This window comes from Podarcis tiliguerta (genome assembly GCF_965153285.1).
Source record: "Podarcis tiliguerta genome assembly, chromosome: 11".
NCBI lineage: Eukaryota > Metazoa > Chordata > Lepidosauria > Squamata > Lacertidae > Podarcis > Podarcis tiliguerta.
Genome location: NC_139544.1, coordinates 63,348,390 through 63,366,621, shown reverse-complemented (window position 1 = coordinate 63,366,621; position 18,232 = coordinate 63,348,390). Strand labels below are relative to the sequence as shown.

The window sequence follows — 18,232 nt, the reverse complement described above, 5'->3', positions numbered from 1 at the left end:
GGGCATCAAACGGCAGGGCAGAGTTTCTGGCAAATATGTGCTCTCCCAAGCCCACATTTCCAGCATGTCTCAGTGATGTCTTCTTCTTCAGATCACCAGTGTTGAAGCGATGATTCTTCAGCATCAACTTTGTTGGACTGGTCATGTTGTTTGGATGCCTGATTATCATCTTCCAAAGCAACTACTCTATTCCAAATTTAAAAAGTGTAATGCTGGTGGTCAACAAAAGAAGTTTAAAGACTGTCTCAAGGCAAATCTAAAAAAATGTAGTATAAAGGTAAAGGGACCCCTGACCTTTAGATCCAGTCGTGGCCGACTCTGGGGTTCCGTGCTCATCTCGCTTTACTGGCCAAGGGAGTCGGCATACAGCTTCCGGGTCATGTGGTCAGCATGACTAAGCCACTTCTGGCGAACCAGAGCAGCGCATGGAAATGCCGTTTACCTTCCTGCCGGAGCGGTACCTATTTATCTACTTGCACTTTGATGTGCTTTTGAACCGCTAGGTGGGCAGGAGCAGGGACCGAACAACAGGAGCTCACCCCGTCACGGGGATTCAAACCACCAACCTTCTGATCAGCAAGCCCTCAGCTCCAATTGGAGAACAGCCTTTACCAAAGGTGTCATGGGCTTTGAAGACACTCAAACTCAGGACACAAGGGAGAAATGTTCTAAGAGGAAGGCACACTTGGCAAACCCTCACGGGATCAACTCCTACCTGGAAACCTGCGTCCCCACTGTGGAAGGACGTGGGGATCCAGAATTGGCCTCCACAGAATTGGCCTCCACAGTCACATCCTTCCCTATGGGGAACCAGGCCCCTTGGCAGAACAACTCTGCATTACAAGAAGTATGCAAACCTGACGTGAAGGCTGGCAGCATCAATTCTGCCGTGTGGGAATCCCTTGCAGATAACCTCAGTACCTGGAGACAGTCAGATTGTGCATCTACAGCAGTGACCAGAGGAGGAATGACCGCTGGGAGGAGCAAAGAGAGGAGAAACGCCGTGGTCCATCTGCAGCAGCACAACTGGGCACCTTCCTCTGCCCCAGTTGCGACAAAACATGTCTCTCCCTTATCAGTCTCCGCAGCCACAGCAGGCGCTGCAAGCTCCCAACCGGTTGACTTCACCCCCAAAGGCACACACCTTCATTGTCTCCGGAGGCAGACGGGTGCCCACAGCTCTGCTGGCCATTGTGATGTCCTCCCCCGCCAAGTGTTGGGCTGGACCAAAGTTCTCTTCCCTCTGTGGCCAGTGGAGAACTATGGGAGAAGGAAGTCTCGGCCAAGGGGCTCCCCAGCAGCCCAGCCCTGCCCACACCACCTTCGGGACCCCAAAACACGTCGCTGCCGGGTCCAGCCAGGAGCATCCGTCTCCCTCCCGACGCTCGTTTCCCGAGCTTCGGTAACAGCATCCCTAGGCGAAGGAATTGGGGGGGGGGGGCGCCTCCCGCTTGCGTCCTTCGCATTGCGGTGACGGCGGGCGAGGGCTCCCCACATACTCCCCTCCATCCAGGACATCGACAACGCAGAGGAACCCGAAGAGGAGGAGAGGCGGAGTGTCCCCTCCTTCTGCCTCCGCGGCTGCAGCGACTTCGCCCGCCTCTCCGAAGCGCCGCGAGCATTTGGCCTCGTCCCTCGGCCCGGAGGGGGCGCCCGCCGTCTGTACCGAGCGGTCTCCAAATATTTCCAGACAAAAATAAGTGAATTTCAGCAGCCTAATTCAGGAGAGATGAGTCATTTTGGTGTCGAATGAATGCTGTTTTTGTTAAGATTATTATTGTTGTTGTTAATTAAATTTGTATACTGCTCTTCACCCTAAGATCCCAGGACAGTTTACAACAGAAACACACAAAATGAGAATACAAAACAGAAATAGAAGGAAACCCTCCTTCACATTTTAAAAAGCACAGAACGTTAACCAGCCGAATACCCGGTTGAAGAGAAACCTTTCCCCGGTGCATGAAGACATGCCGAGATTCCTCCATTGGTGGAAGATGCTCAAAGCGTCTTGCTCAGGTGAGCAACCTGGCGGCCGAATTCTGCATTCCTTGAAGTTTCCCAACCACCTTCGGAGGCAGCCCCACGTATAACGCGTTGCAGTAATCGAAACTTGATTAAACAATTGGGAGTGGGGAATCCTTTTCAAATCATCCAGAGGTCGACCAGTAGAGGCCTCTCCGCCATATGGGCTAAGGTCCCTGAACAGAAATAGGGGGAGGGCGCGCATGTTGACGGGAGGATGCTGGCCTGGAACATAATTGTTCACTCCCCCCCCCCCCCGCTTTAGAACTCTATTTGCATTCGTATCGGCTGAAGGCGAGCGGATTTGTTGCAATGCTTGCAGAGAACCCTGGGTTCGCCAGGACCGAAACCGGGTCATTTGAAGAAGTTATTTCCTTCTGTCTGTTCAGAATATATAGCCCCCACCCACCCCAGCACCAGAATGGCTAGGAGAAGCGGGGTGGCGGGGACACCGGGGGGTTGTCAAGCACGGGGCGCCACTACAGGCCGGCCTCAGCGCTACCCAATGGCTCAGAGCATCGTCTCCTCCACATCATCAGTATGGGAAGATCCGAGCGCATCTGAGTCAAGGCACCAAACACGAGTCCTACATGCACACGACTCCTCACATCGGGTCCTGCTTCTCGCGCTGCTCCTCAGGGTCACTGGGGCCGCCCCTAACGCTGCGCGCGCTGGGGGGGGGGCTATCTTGACCCCCTTCCACCAATGACGGGGAGTAGGACTCGAACCACTGGTTTCAAGTTTCAAGAAAGGCGATTCCGACTCAATATCAGGAAGAACTTTCTGGTGGCAAGAGCTGCTCGCCAGTGGAACGGTCTCCCTGGGGAGACGGGGGCTCTCCTGCCTTGGAGGTTTTAAGCACATGTTGGATGATCATCTGTCATGGATGCTTTAGCCGAGGTTCCTGCACTGCGGGGTTGGACTAGATGACCCCGGGGGTCCCTTCCAACTCTATAATTCTATGTTCCTCCCCATATCTGCGAGTAAAAAGACCCCAAAGGCTTCGGGGCTGCCCATTCTGCCCACTTTGCCGGGTCTCCGCTGCTCTCCTTGACAGACGCGCCCTAGCGAGGCATCTGAGTCGCCCTCGAGATTTCTTTCCGGAGAGGGCAAGCGAGAGCCAATGGAGAGCCTCGCCTTTGGCCCCTTTCCACCGGCAGCTGCCCGGAGGAGAGGCGCGTCTCCGGCTTCTTCAGCCGCCACCGCAGGCGGGACTCCGCGCACAGCTTCCAAGAGGCTTGGACGGCGCTCCCGCCCGGTTCTTTCCATCTGGAAGGCGCAGAGCGAACCAAGAGGCTGCTGGATTCGCGGCTGGACAGAAAGAGAGCCGCAACCAGCGAGCGAGCGAGCGAGCCGGCCTCTCGTGCGCCGCCATGACCCTTCCAGAGAGGCCGCGAGGAGGAAGAGCCAGCCCCGCTGCGAGGCGCCGAGGGCACCATGCGCGCTCGGGATAGTCAGGGCCGCCGCCGCCGCTCCCTGGCCCGCCCGACCTTCCCTCGCCCAAGGAGCGCCGGGCTGCGAAGCTAGCAGGACGCTCGAGGGCGAAAGCGCGCGATGGAGGCGCCCGGGCAGCGGCCGCGGAGCCGGCGGGCGGGCCGCTCTCCACCCAGCTGCTGCGTTCAGTAGCAGCGGGCCGGGTCCTGCCCCGGCGGGCGGGCGGGCGGGATGGAGCCGCGCCCCGGGCCGCCGCCTCTGGAGCGCGGCCGCTGGCCTGGTGGGGCGCCTGGGCTGGCGGCGTCGGAGGACGCGGACGGAGGCACCAGGGGGCGCTGCCCCCCCACGTCTGCAGGCGGCTCTGGCACGGCGTCCGGAGGGAGGCGCAGGGTGGGCGGCTGGGGCTGGCCGCGGAGGGGGCGGCCTCTCCTGGGGAGCGCAGGGCAGCCCGGCGGCCCACAGAAGGGATCAGGCGGCTCCGCGGCGGCAGCAGCGAAGCGAAGGAGGTGGTGGCGAGGGGCAGCGGCCCCCGGGCAGCCAGGCAGCAGCCCAGCGGAGCAGACTCCCTCCTCGCGCCCCCGCCATGGCCTCGCCGACGACGTCGCTGCTGGTGGTCGCCGCCGTGGCCCTGTCGCTGTCGGCCGCCTCGTCGGGCCTGGGCGAGGGCGCCAACGGGAGCGCGGCCGCGACGGTGGTGACGGTGGCCTTGGTGCTGCCCGAGCACAACCCCAGCTACCCGTGGGCCCTGCCGCGGGTGGGCCCCGCCGTGCGCCTGGCCCTCGAGGCGCTGGAGCCGGCGCTGCGGGCCGCCGGGCTGTCGATGCGCACCGTCAACGCCACGTCGGAGCTGAACGGCGCCTGCTCGGAGTCGGTGGCGCCGCTCCAGGCCGTGGACCTGAAGCTCTACCACGACCCGGACGTGCTGCTGGGGCCCGGCTGCGTCTACCCGGCCGCCTCGGTGGGGCGCTTCGCCTCGCACTGGGGCCTGCCGCTCCTCACGGCCGGCGCCGTCGCCTCGGACTTCAGCCACAAGAAGGAGCATTACACCACGCTGGTGCGCACCGGCCCGTCCGCGCCCAAGCTGGGCGCCTTCGCGGCCCTCCTGCACGAGCGCTTCAACTGGAGCTCCCGCGCCGCGCTCCTCTACGTCGACCGAAAGACCGACGACCGGCCCTTCTACTTCACCATCGAGGGCGTCTACCAGGAGCTCCGCCACGCCGGCCTCACCGTCGGCTACCACATCTACGCGCCCCGAGACAACGGCAGCAGCAGCAGCAGCAGCAACGCAGGCGGCGCCGCAGACGATGGCGGCGGCCCGGACACCGCCGTGCAGTTCATCCGGGCCAACGGGAGAGGTGAGCGGGTCGCTTGGGGGCCGCCTGCTGCTGCTGCTCCTGGACGGGAAGGGGGGCGCGTGTCCCGGGTGCCTGCAGTCCATCCCACCCTCCCATCTCCGTCTGCATGCAGTCCCCCCCCCCCCCAGCCTCGCTCAGTCTGCGGGCATTTCCCGGCGAGACGGCACCTCCTCCGCTGCCGTCGGGCCTCCTCTGGGCCGGAGATCGAGATCTCTGTCCCGAATTGGGCTCTGCGACTCCGAGAGGGGACGGAGGGGGGCACTCCTGGACTGGGGGGGGGGAGCCAATGCGGAGGAACTGCCCTTGTGTGGCCACGGAGAAATACATCCCCCCCCCCGCCCCATCCCCGGCCCATCCATCCATCCAAGAGAAGCCGGTTGGAACTATCTCAACATCTACCAGGACCGCTTGGCAGTTTGGGGGTGGCGCTCGCAGATCCCGAAGCCGGATCGAGCCCTCCACTTTCCGGGCGTAGGCGGGGGGGGGGGGGGGCGCTGGCCAAGGGCAGCCTGACACTCCTCCTTAATGGATGCGCCAGGAGGCACTTATCGATCCGAGCTGCAGCTGCGGCTGCTAATGGAGCCTCTTCGGCGGCTGCTGTGTCATCGGGACGGGCACGGAGCCCGCCTGGGACAGCCAGATGGGCCTTTTTCGGGGGAGGGAGGGAGGCAGGAAGGCGTGGGGCGGGATCAGCCCCCAGAGCCAGGCCGGGGGAAGGGGCCTGGCCCGAGCGCCTCTGCCGGACCGGGGGCCGAGGGAAGCGGACGCCAGGGCGCAGGAGCGCCGTCGTGCTGCCGGATGCGCCGCGCGCTCGCCTCTCCAGCCTCCGCCGCCGCCGCCGCACCTGGCCAGCTGCCTCCGCGGAGCTTTCCGGGGGCGTTTCTGGCGCGGGCCGAGGCAGGCGCGGGCCGGGCGGGGGCCGGGGGCGCCGTGAGCGAAAAGAACAGCTGCTGCTGCTGCTGCCGCCTCCGCCGCCGCCGCCAGCCCAGGGCAAGAGGGCGGACCCCCGGCCCACTCGCTGCCCCTCCGCTCCGGCGGGGACCGGGCGGGTAGGCGAGCCGGCCCGGCCTGAGACGGGGCTCCGGGGGCTGGAGGTGCCGTCCAGTGCCGCCGCCGCCTTGGGGCCGCGCTCGGACCCATCTCAGACCGGCCTTTGTAGGGAAGAGCGGGGTAGAGGCAGCCTGTCTGTCTGTCGGGAAGCCGCCGCCTCTCCCCCTTCCAAAAAGGGGGAAAAGTTTATTGCTGCGTCTTTTACGACGGGAGCTGGGTTAGATTTAAATGTGAGAATTTCAGGAATGTCACACCCCTGGAAGGCCGGCGGAGATGTTTGATGTCTCCTGGCTGACAGTTGCTGGGAGCCCAGAGGAGACGGCGGCCCCGTTTTCTCTCTCCCTGCACCAAACAAAAACCCCGAACTGCCGCTGAACTCCTGCCTGAAAGAGAGTGAGCCGAGTGTGGCTTGAGAATGAGTGTGGCGGGAGGCTCTTCCCCAGCCCTTCCTGCAGCCACAGGCCAGGCTCCCGTGAGATGGCCGGAGGGCTGCGTTGTGGGGGGAGGGAGAGGAGGGTCCTGTCCTCTGCTCTTAGGGGAGGGGGGTCTGGCCTGCGGAGAACCAGCTTGCTGCTTCTTGCTCTTGTCTGAGGCTCTGCTGGGATCTTCTGGTCTGCCTGATCTTCACTTGCCCCCCCCCCCAGCCCACTTCTCCCTCCCTCCCTCCCACTTCATGTTTTGGCCCTCAAGCATCTTTCTTATGGCAGACTTTTGTAAAATCTGCAGCACTCACCTGGGAGTCAGCCTCACTGAGCTGCAGAGGACTTGTGTTCGAATAGACATGCATAGGATTGTGGTTTAAATTAAAAACACCTTCAACATTTTCCTCAGAGAATTTTGGAGGTGAGTGATCTCCCTCAGTCTTCTTGGGGGCTCCACAGCTATTGCACAGGAAATATTCACCCGATCTTTGGTCTTCAGCATCAGGGTTTGAAATTCCAGGATTATGCAGGAGACAAACAGGGTCTGAGCTCAGTGAGGTCCTCCAGAGCTGGTTTCATCACGATTGCAGCTGGGGAGGAAAAGGTTAACCCCCCTGTCTTGCCTGCTTTGATCCTGATAATTACTGCCCTCCCCCACTCAAAGAGGCTGCTATTTACATTAAAGAGAGCGAGAGAGCACATTACATGCAAAGACACATTTAATGTCATGTCTGATGTGACCCCAACCTATAGCCTAAAACAGAATTTCCCAAACTTTCCATGTTGTTGACACACTTCTTAGACATGCATCATTTTGTGACGCAGTAATTCAGTTTTACTCGCAAACTGGCAGGCTGCCCGCTCCCTTTCCAGCCCCAGAAGGAGAGGGGGTGGGGTTGGAGGTCAGCGCAGTGCAAGCACCCTGACAGGCACACTATATCTCCTCTCCCAGTGTGTTTGCGCTGCACCAACCTCCCCTCTCCTTCCTGGGGAGCAGCAGCAGCAGCAGCAGCAGCAGCAGCAGGATGGACACATCTGCTGCTGACGCATCAGGAGCCTCCAGGTTGTAGGTCCTAAGGGGGAAGGCAGAGCTGTGAGCTGCAGGCAGGGGCAGGGAGAGACCCCTGGAAGGAAGGGCTGCCCCAGAGGAGCCTGTCGCAGCCTGAGCTGAGGCTGGCAGGTTGGTCAGAGCAGGCGGGAGAGCGGAGAGCTGTCATCCGTCATCCCCTCAATCCCTTGTGGCAAATATTCCTTCCGCCCACACTGTGATTTTTATGGCTTAAAGCTGAGGGCTAAATTACATGTTTCATGGGAGATCCATTATTAGCGGGGACATATATATATGAGAAACAAGTGGGACCTGCACTGAAGTGTGCCAGCCAGTCCCTTGTGCCCTTTCCCAGGGCACTTCATTCCATCTCCCCAACCCCAACTGTCTCTGAGCACTCTGTGCAGGCTCAGAATACTGTTTTTGTCCTTCTGCAACCTGCTGGCTGTCTCTGCGGCTCCTGCTGAGGCTCCTCCCCTCTTGCACCCAGATGCAGGTGGGTCATTTGGGTCAACCAGAACAATCCAGAGAATGCAGCAACCCTCCTTTGCAGAAAGGTTGCAGTCTTTGGGAATTTCTAGTTTAGAGAAAAGAGAAGTGGCATGGTATTTTTATTTTTATTTAATTATTGAATTTATATACCACCCTATACCCAGGGGTAGAAGTTTATAAAATGATAGCAGGTATCAAGGGAGCATGGCTGCCTCTCACAAGACTATACAGTGGTCCTTTGATTCTCAAACTTTATCTGTTCCGGAAGTCCATTCCAAAACCAAAGCGTTACAAAACCAAGGTGCGTTTTCCCATAGAAAGTAATGCAAGATGAATTAATCTGTTCCAGGCTTTTAAAAACAACCCCTAAAACACCAATTTAACATGAATTTTACTATCTAAGGAGACCATTGATCCATAAAACGAAAGCAATAATCAATGTACTGTACTATAAAATAAATAAAACAGTATTGCAGATGATAAAAATTAATATTATTTTTTTCTTACCTGCATTGATGATAGGCATTGATTGGATGGGGGGCTTTTATCCATTTCTGCAGTCTCACAATACAATCAGTAGCTGAACTGGGTTCCACACAGTCACAAAAACAAATTAACCCAAACAGCCTCAAAAACAAAAACGCAAAATAAATAGCTAAAACAAAAGCGCCAAACATAATCCATTCCGGAAGTATGAATTCTGAAATGTTCAAAAACCAAGGCGCAGCTTCTGATTGGTGCATGCGCCTCAGAAACAATAGCCAACAGCCGCATTGAATGTCCAGGTTCCAAAAAACGTTTGAAAACTGAAACACTTACTTCTGGGTTTTCAGCATTTGGGAACCAAGGTACCAGTGTAACTTGTGGGCATTCAGTGAAGCTGAATGTTGGAAGATTTGGGATGGATAAAAGGAAGTCCTTCACACAGTGCTAACAGGCAATGAGAGAAATTAATGATGGAAAATAATGAGCATAATTCTATTGTTTTTATATTCCAGTTTTCTATGGGCATAATGAATTTCATGTTATTCAGCAGCATTGTGTCACAATCCCCCTTCAAATGTGGCCACCTTAAGGTTGGTCACAGAGTGGCTTGGGAGCCCTCACAATGTTCCCCCGCTGCTTTTTGGCTATTGCAATTTCCGGTGTGAGATTTGTGTCCATTTATAGCTTTATTTACTTATCAAAAACCCTTGTATACAGTACTGTAGTTTCATAAATTTCAGAGTGGTTTACAACAATGACAAATATCCAAGAAAAAACACACAACAACTTAAAATCATAGATCATCAGCTAACAAGTACAGAAGGTTTTTTTCTGAATTGCCTGTATGAGGCTGGCGGCAAAGAAAAGTTTTCAGCAAACTTAGAATGAGAGGTGCCTTCCAAATCTCTATGGAAGAACATCCCACAGGACTGGGCTGATGACACCCAAGGCGGACTTCCTTGTTCTTGTCAAAGGAGCTTTGCCAACTTAGGGAACGGCCAGCGATGCTCTTGCAGATGATCTCAGTGCCAGAGCTGGGATAGAAGGTGTCAGGGAATGCCTGGGGTGCCCTGGAGCTAAGTGGTTCAGGACTTTGTAAAGTAAAACAAGGACTTTGCCCCTGCCCTGAAAGTGTATGGGCAGCCAATGCTGCTGTTATTATTATTATTATTAATAATAATAATAATAATAATAATAATAATAATAATTTATTATTAATACCCCGCCCATCTGGCTGGGTTTCCCCAGCCACTCTGGGCGGCTCCCAACAGAATATTAAAAACAGCGATAAAACACCAAACATTAAAAGTTTCCCAAAACAGGGCTGCCTTCAGATGCCTTATCAAAGTCACATAGTTGCTTATTTCCTTGACATCTGATGGGTGGGCGTTACCCAGGGTGGGTGCCACCACGGAGTAGGCCCTCTGCCTGGTTCCCTGCAACCTCCCTTCTTGCAGGGAGGGAACCACCAGAAGGCCCTTGGAGCTGGACCTCAGTGTCCGGGTAGAACGATGGGGGTGGAGACGCTCCTTCAGGTGTAGCGGGCCTTTGAGGCCGTTTAGGACTTTAAAGGTCAGCAGCAACACTTTGAAATGTGCTTGGAAACATACTGGGAGCCAATGTAGGTCTTTCAGGAGCCAATGTGGTCTCAGCGGCCGCTCCCAGTCACCCTGTGCCCCCATCAGCAGCCCAGCTGCCTTCCATCCGCTTTGGTTAGTAGCTCAGCTGCATCCCTATCTGGCCAGGGACAGCCTCACTCCTGTCGTCTATGCTCTGGTAACCTCTAGGTTAGAGTGCTGCCTCTGGAGATGGTTTGGAAACTTCAGCTGAAGTGCAGAATTCAGCAGCCAGGTTGCTCCCTGGGACAAAACTGTTTGACCATATAATGCTGATCCTGGTCTGACTGCAGGCGCAATTCAAAGCGCTGGTTTTGACCTATAAAGCCTTAAATGGCTCAGAACCACAACACCTCAAGGGCCGCCTCTCACCATATAAACTGATCCAGACCCTGAGGTCATCCTCGGGGGCCCTTCTTTGTGTGCCTCTTCCACGAGACATCCAGAGGGTGGCAACACAAGAAGGGGCCTTTTCTGCAGTGGCTCCCCATTTGTGGGATGCTCTCCCCAGAGAAGCTCACCAGGCACCAGGCAAAAGCATTCCTCTTCAACCAGACCTTGGGTTGATTAACAGCCTTAGGACCTTTTAAATGTGGAGAGTGGGTTATTGTTTTGTAGCTGCCTTTATTCTGTATTTTGTGGCTTTATTCTGTATTTTCATCTTGTGAACTGCCTTGAGATCTTCAGATGAAGGGCAGTATACAAATTTAACAACAACAACAACAATGTTATTCTGCCCCAGGGCAGCATAGAGTGCATTTCAGCAATCCAGCCTTTAGGCTGCCAATGCATGGACTATAGTAGTCAGGCAATTCATTCCCTGACCAGTGTTCCTATTGCACAGAGATGGGTCTCTCTGTCTGGTGCATAATTGCAGAAGGGCTTTCTATGTCAGGCTGGAAGGAGAGCAATTGAAGGAGCCCCTGGTGTTCTGGAGTCTGTGATAGTATTGCCGGATCTGGCATGGTGGGCAGAGCTGGCATCTGTGCCTGATGCTGGGCCTGCCCCTGTGTCTGCTTCTCCTCGGATGTGCCTGTCGCTGCTGCTGTGCTGCTGAGAAGCTGTTTTTGCTTAGGGGGTTATCTGTCAGCAGGGCCTGCCGTGGGGGAGAAGATTCGCGGTCAAAGGCTGGAGATCCTTGGTGGGGCATTGAAGGGCTTTCAGCTGCTTGCTGGAGGGGAAGGCAAGTGGTTCTCTGCCCTCTCTTGCAGGAGGCTGCTCCTCTTGGTTCGCTGCCTTTTTCTCTTTGTCAGAAGTGTCTTGTTGTCTAAGAAATGCCTGACGTAAATCACCAATAAGTACAATATTATATATCTGGGTCTGAACGAAGGCAACGGCCTCCTGTCGCAATGCAGCTGCCTGTTAACTCAGCAACACCAAGTCCCTCACCTGTCATGGTGCTGAAGGCCCCTTCATTATTTTGCAGGCCGCCTAGTTCTAACGGAATTGTCCTTGCCTGGACTTTGCACACTTCATTTCTCTCTCATCTTCCTGCTCACAACCCTCCCTCCCAATGGGTGAGTGAGGGTTTCTGCATCCGATGAAGTGGACTCGAGGCCACAAAAGCTTATTATGCCATAATAAATTGGCTAGCCTTTAAAGTCACACAAGACTCTTGGGTTGTTTTTGGTTCCTAGAAGTTGCAGCCACAGAAGACCTCAGTTGTTGCCAGGCCTGCTCCTCCTCTTCTTCCTCTGCCTCCTCCATCATAAATTTGCTTAAATTGTCTTGTAAAGCCACCTCTAAGCTAGTCATTTCCATCCCACTAGTATTCCTTATGCCCAGACCACACTGCTTAATATGCAGTGGTACCTCGGGATACATATGCTTCAGGTTACAGACGCTTCAGGTTATAGACTCCGCTAACCCAGAAGTAGTACCTCAGGTTAAGAACTTTGCTTCAGGATGAGAACAGAAATGGTGCAGTGGCAGCAGAAGGCCCCATTAGCTAATGTGGTACCTCAGGTTAAGAGCAGTTTCAGGTTAAGAATGGACCTCCAGAACGAATTAAGTTCTTAACCCAAGGTACCACTGTATTCTCATCAGGGCTTTTTTCAGCTGGAACTCACAGGAACTCAGTTCTGGACCCTCTCAGGTGGGCACCATTGCCATTATAAGAGAACAAGGGAGGTGTTCATGGTGAGTTCTGGCACCTCTTTTTCAAGAAAAAATAGCACTGCTTCTTGTGAAAACAGGCCACTTGTTCCTACCCTCGCTTTCTATTTTTCACCCTCCCTCTTATCCCATGACTGCGAAGGTCCCTCGGGACCCTTGGGAGGGGCTTTGTCAAAAGCTTTTGGGAAAGTCCAGGTCTGCAGGGCCTTATCAGTTCACCTCTGTCCACTTGCTTGCTGACACTCTTGAAGAACTCCAAAGGGTTGGCAAAGAAGGACTTGCCTTTGCTGCAGCCAGGCTGCCATTTCCAAAGCGAAGCTTGTCCTTCTGTGTGGTGGACAGCCCTTCATCAAGCTGTCGGTGTTTCTGTGATGGGAGTCAGGCTGACTTTGATGCCAGCCAGTCCTTTAGCTGAACTCGAATTCCTCTCCCTGCCCGGAAATCTGGAAGGCATGCCTGGACTCTGCCAGGGCTCATCCCAGGCTGCCGGTTCTGGTGCAACCTAATTTCCTGATCTCATTTCCCTCCCATCTGTTTTTGACTTTGGAAGTGATAATGACTCCCTGCCCCCTTCAAGGGTGCCAGTTGCTCTCCCACCCTAACCAGATCCACTTGAGACAAAGGCGAGGGAGGGTCTGGAGTCCGAACGGTGCCCTGGGGCCCGTGACTCTGTGCTGGTGTGACAGTGTTGGTGTGCTGCATCAGCGAGGCATGGTGTGCATTCCAGGCAGGGCGGTAGTCGTGCCAATGCGCCATGTGTGCCCTGGAGGTTGGTCTGCCGCCTGCCTGCTCCTCAAAGGCCAGAGCTGGGGTTCGTGCAAAAGGGGAGGCGAGAGCAGGCTGCATTTGGGGCTCCTCTGGGCGACTGTGTGGCTGCCTGATATCCCAGCATCTGCTGCCTCTCCAGCTGTTGCTCAACATCCCTGGCCTGCCAGCTGGGCCAGGTTGGGGCGAGCGCTTCAGGCCTTGGTGGGGAAGGAGGGGGCCGTGCTTCCTGGAGAGGTTTGGAGAGGGCTTCCTCCCCTCCCCTCTGGAGAAGCTGCAGCCCACTTTCCTATGGCAGGCAGCCTGCGGGGGGGGGGGGGCTCCCCCCATCATGTGCCACGCTAGGAGCCGCCCCCTCCTTCCTGTAACTGGAGCTGCCTGGTGGGGCCCTCTGTTTCCAATTACGGAGCCAGGCAGAAGGTGCTGGAATCCGGGAACCTGCAAATTCTTTCGCCACAACCGCAAACCCAAACATGTTTTTGTGCTGTTTCTTCTTGCTGCCTCGGCTGCGCCAGGGCTGCTCCTTCGCCATAACCTCGGAGTCGGGAGAGGATGGCCACAACCTGGACCATGGTCTGGGCACAGCAGTGGGGCCAGGGGACTGAGCTAGACCCCTGGGAAGACGGAGGCCCTTTGGGGGGCAGGTTCCCAGAGATTTCCAGGTTTGGGGTTGCTCCTCCTGGACCCGTCTTTGTTGCTGGAGGCTCAGGGAGCCTCAGTGGCTGGAGTGACGTTCACCAGGTGTGGCTGGCCTGCCAACTATGGCCATTCTTGGGCAAGGGAAATTTGGCCATGGTGATACATGCATTGGTAGCCTCCATGTGCTCTGGGTGGGGCTGGCCTTGGGCCTGGTCTGGAGGCTGCAGCTGGAGCAAAAGGCTTGACTGTTGATGGGGTCAGATGATCACCAGCTCATCATGATCCAAAGCTTGCATTGGCTGCCCATACGCCACCAGGTCAGGTTCAAGCATCAGCCGAACAGATTGGATCACACACATCCTGCTCAGTCCCTGAGGTCCTCAGTGGAGTCACTGTCGCTGGTCCCCCAGGACTCAGATGCCTGCCTTGGCTCATCTGTGTGAAGCTAACTCCCTCCCCGTTGAGGTCAGACAGGCCACCTCCCTGGGGCAGACCCTCCAAGGGTCCCTATTTTTCCAGGACAGGACCAGATTTACAGAAGCCGTCACGGTTTCTGATTTGACCCTGGAATGTCCCGCTTTTCCTTAGGACGACGTCCCTATTTTCTTCAGAGAAATGTTGGAGGGGATGGAGTTATGTGATCCCTGAGCCAAGGAGATAAGTAACTATACAACCTTTTGAAGACTTCTGAAGGCAGCCCTGGATAGGGAAGATTCTTAGTGTTTTAAATGCTTTGTTACGTTTTTATATACGGTATGTTGGAAGCTGCCCAGAGTGGCTGGAGCAGGGTATAAATACTAAAAATATCATTATTATGGAATAGGACATCCCTATTTTCATTGGAGAAATGTTGGAGGGTATGATGTAGAACCTCCAGAGCCTACTGAATGCCTTTTTAAAAATTTATTCCAGCTGGCTTTTTAATTGAATTCTGATGTGAAACGTTTAAGTCATTTTTAGTCTTATTGCATTGGGTCTCTTGTACGCTGCTTAGAGATGACTGTGATTAGGTGGAATACAAATGGCTGAAACAAACAAAGGCCTGGCAGCCAGCGATTTGTGGCAGCCCTCTCTCCAAGCCCCGAGGCTCACGGGGCTCCTTCCCTTCCAGTGTGATGTGCCCTTAAAAAGGCTCCCCCCCCCCCCAGCTCTTCAAAAAGCTGCCAGGCCAAACCTGACCGATAGCTCAGTGCCTGGGTGGGAGACCCCCTGGGACCCCCAGGCCCCCTGCCTGAAGTGCCATGATATGGGACAGAATGTGAGGAAGGAAAGAATATGATCAAGGGCCTGGAGGAAGTCTTCTGTGAGGGACTGTTAGAAGATTGGGGCTTTTTCATTTACAAAGAAGGGCCAATAAATGGTAACATGACCAAGGCGTACACAATTCTAAATGGTGGTCAAGATTCTCTTTCTCTAACTCACCCAATGAAACTGAATGCTGGGAGATTTGGGAGAGACAAAAGGAATTGGCACTTCTTCACAGGGTGCACGGTTCAATTGCTGCAAAACTTAGTGATGGCTTTAAAGGGAGATTAGACAATTTGGGACGCGGGTGGCGCTGTGGGTTAAACCACAGAGCCTAGACCTTGCTGATCAGAAGGTCGGCAGTTCGAAGCCCTGCAACGGGGTGAGCTCCCGTTTCCTGGTCCCTGCTCCTGCCAACCCAGCAGTTCAAAATCACATCAAAGTGCAAGTAGATAAATAGGTATTGCTCCGGCGGGAAGGAAAACGGTGTTTCCGTGCGCTGCTCTGGTTCGCCAGAAGCGGCTTAGTAATGCTGGCCACATGACCTGGAAGCTGTATGCTGGCTCCCTCGGCCAATAAAGCGAGATGAGCGTCGCAACCCCAGAGTCGGCCACGACTGGACCTAAAGATCAGGGGTCCCCTTTACCTTTAGACAATTGGGGGGGGGGACAGGCTATCGGTGGCTTCTAGCCATGCTTTGCTTCCCCTTTTGGAGGGAGAAAACTCTGCATCCTGGGATTCCCAAGGAGTGGGAGAGAGAGCGCTCTTGTGTTCCCCATAATGGGCACCTGGTTGGCCAGCCCCTGTGGGGAAGAGGATGCTCGGGCAGGTGGGCCCCCTTGGGCCTGATCCAAGAGGCTCTTCTTGGAAGCTGCAGGAGGAGAGAGCTGCTCCTGGATGCTGGGCTAGATGGGCCATTGGCCTGATCCTGCAGCCCCCTCTTCTGTCCTCATGAGCCAAGCCGACTGAGGAGCTGAGGCCAGGCAACACACCAGGCAGGCAGAGGGTCTCCCTGTCATTGGGTCTTAGCCGGAGGCTGCAGCAGCCCCGCCTTGTGGTGTGAAGGGAGCTGGGGTTAGGCTGTCCTCTTTGGGTACCCCGAAATGGGGGATTCCGAGGGAGCAATAAATAAGAGCAGGATAGCCTGACGGACGCAAACCCTCAGCCCCACAGCCCTCCAGGAGCAGCAAAGAACCGGTCAGGAAGCACTTCAGACGCCCTTGCTCTTGAGGAACAATGACATGGAAGGACTTGTGGCGCCTCCCTGTACAAAGACAGCCGACCTTTAAGGACCAGATGCTGGGACAGTCTGTGCCCTGCCAGTGACTCCTCGGAGGAGGAGGAGGAGGGTGGTCTGGACAGACCTGATCTTCTGCTGCAGCAAAATCATTCCTAGGTTATAACAAGAGGGGAAAACAGTAGTGTGTAGCTGAGGACAGTGGTCCCTTGGTTCTCAAACCCCTCTCGATCTCCAGGCTTCCAAGGTAGCCGTCTGAAGGCGTCTGAACGCACCTTAAACGGCACCTTGTTTTAGAGGGGGAAAACAAGAGGGGGAAAATTCTCCCCCTCTCTGTGCAGCGCCTCCTGCTGCTTCGCTGAAGGGGCGCTGGGCAGAGAGGGAGAGAATTTTTTTTTCTTGTTCTCCCCCCTCTAAAACAAGGTGCGTCCTATTGTCCGGTGCGTCCAATGGTGCGAAAAATACGGTAGTTCCGATCCACCTTAAAAAGGAATAGGCATGACTGCTGTGTGTCACATGCCTGTTTACTTCCAGCACAGTCTGCTAGGAACTTCCATTTGTATATTGCTTTTGATTTTAGCTGTTTTGCTGGAGACGAATGGAAGCAGACATGTTTTTTCCTTTGTTCCTGAACTATGCTGAATAAATGCTGTAAATAAGCTTCTGCTGTGAGAAGATTTATGCACGGGTCTCTAAACGTATCTGAGGCTCGTGTCGCTGTTTGATGCTGTTCCAAGGGAGACCGGTGATCGTCTGGTTGCCGGCCGGTGGCTGGAGCCAGCTGGGGGGCCTGGCTGATGCCCCCGTCTCCCCGGCAGCATCCCAACAGTCTCCAGGTGTCCCTCCTGCCTGTGCCTGCCTTGCGTTTTGGGGGCGTCTCCTGGGGACAGGGCTCCCCCTGCCTCTGCTGAGCCCCCTCCCTCTGTGCGCTTCCTCCCCCAGTCATCTACATCTGTGGGCCGCTGGAGATGCTGCACCAGATCCTGCGCCTGGCGCATTACGAGAGCATGACCCTGGGAGACTACGTCTTCTTCTACGTGGACGTCTTTGGAGAGAGCCTGCGAGCCGAGGGCAACCGGGAGGCCGGCAAGCCCTGGCAGAGCAAGGAGGGCCAGGACCCAGGAGGCCTCCAGGAGGCCTTCCGAGTAAGTCCAGCGGCAGGGGGGGGGGGATGGGAGGAGAACCAAAGAATCATAGAGTTGGAAGGGAAACCCTGAGGATCATCTAGTCCAACCCCCTACAAGAAGATGTCGGGCATTTTGAAGGCTGGTCCTGGGGCTTCAGGGGCTTCTCAGGAGGGAGTCCAGTGGGTGCATCAGATGATATGACTTAATCTTAAAGACAAGAGTACCTCTGAGCAGGCACAGAGGGTTCTCTTCTTGGTGCTCTAAGCAAGGCCAGCTGTCTTCTGCTGCCTATCTGCAATTTTGGAGCAGCATGAAGTAAGCAGCACATAAGCGGCACACAAAACACTACCAAACCATTCTACGTTCTAAATCTTATATTAATAGTCCAAAATTTGAGAGAACAAGGTACAAAATCTACTACAGAAGCCACAAACAGAAAACTCATTCAAATTGTGTCCAAAAGGAAGATTCAGTCTTTAAAGTTCCTTTAGCCAGGCTCCTGTAGATATCAACAAAGGTAAGTTTGATCAAACGAAGTGTCGGAGATGTTACACCCAAGGGTTAGATATCAGTGATCCGATGCTGCTGTCAGTGAAGATGCAGCTACTTTTGGCTGGTCAGGTTCAGTTGGGCACCTTCACTGAGGGTGAGAAGGCAGCCGGGGGCACAGTTTTCCTAAGGAGCTGAGAGAGGGGAGGAAGGCCTGGCCTGAAGCTGGAGCTGGAGCTGGAGCTGGCAGGGCCACATCCCCCCCACGGTTTAAGCCTCGTGTGCTGACTCCTCACAGGCGCTTCTGTATAGGGTGACCAGGTGCCAGAGGTTGGGTGGCCATCCATCATGGATGCTTTAGCTGCAATTCCTGCATCACAGGGGGCTGGACTAGATGACCCCTGGGGTCCCTTCCAACTCTGCCATTCACACCCCCTTGCCTCTCTTGCAGACGGTGCTGGTGATCACCTACCATGAGCCCCAGAACCCAGAATACCAGAGTTTCCAGAGCCAGCTGATCCTTCGTGCCCGGAGGGAGTCCAATGTGGAGCTCAATGACTCACTGGTAAGTCCCCGTCGCGTTTCCCCAGCTCCCCCTCTGGAGGAGAGACAAGCCCATACTGTGGGGCCAGAGGCTTTTCCCCTGGGGGCTGCTGGAGGGGGGCACCGAGGGACTGGCTTCAGAGCGGG

General features: G+C 55.4%; 1 protein-coding gene across 1 annotated transcript in view; it reads left to right on the top strand.

The window, feature by feature from the left end:
* The first annotated feature begins 3,846 nt into the window (after positions 1-3,846).
* NPR2 (natriuretic peptide receptor 2) overlaps positions 3,847-18,232 on the top strand; it is a 33,812-nt gene continuing 19,426 nt past the window's right edge. The window contains exons 1-3 of the mRNA XM_083402727.1: positions 3,847-4,811; positions 16,869-17,071; positions 17,994-18,107. Coding sequence (XP_083258853.1) covers positions 4,040-4,811; positions 16,869-17,071; positions 17,994-18,107 — 1,089 coding nt within the window. The 5' untranslated portion in view covers positions 3,847-4,039. The remainder of the gene's footprint in view (positions 4,812-16,868; positions 17,072-17,993; positions 18,108-18,232) is intronic.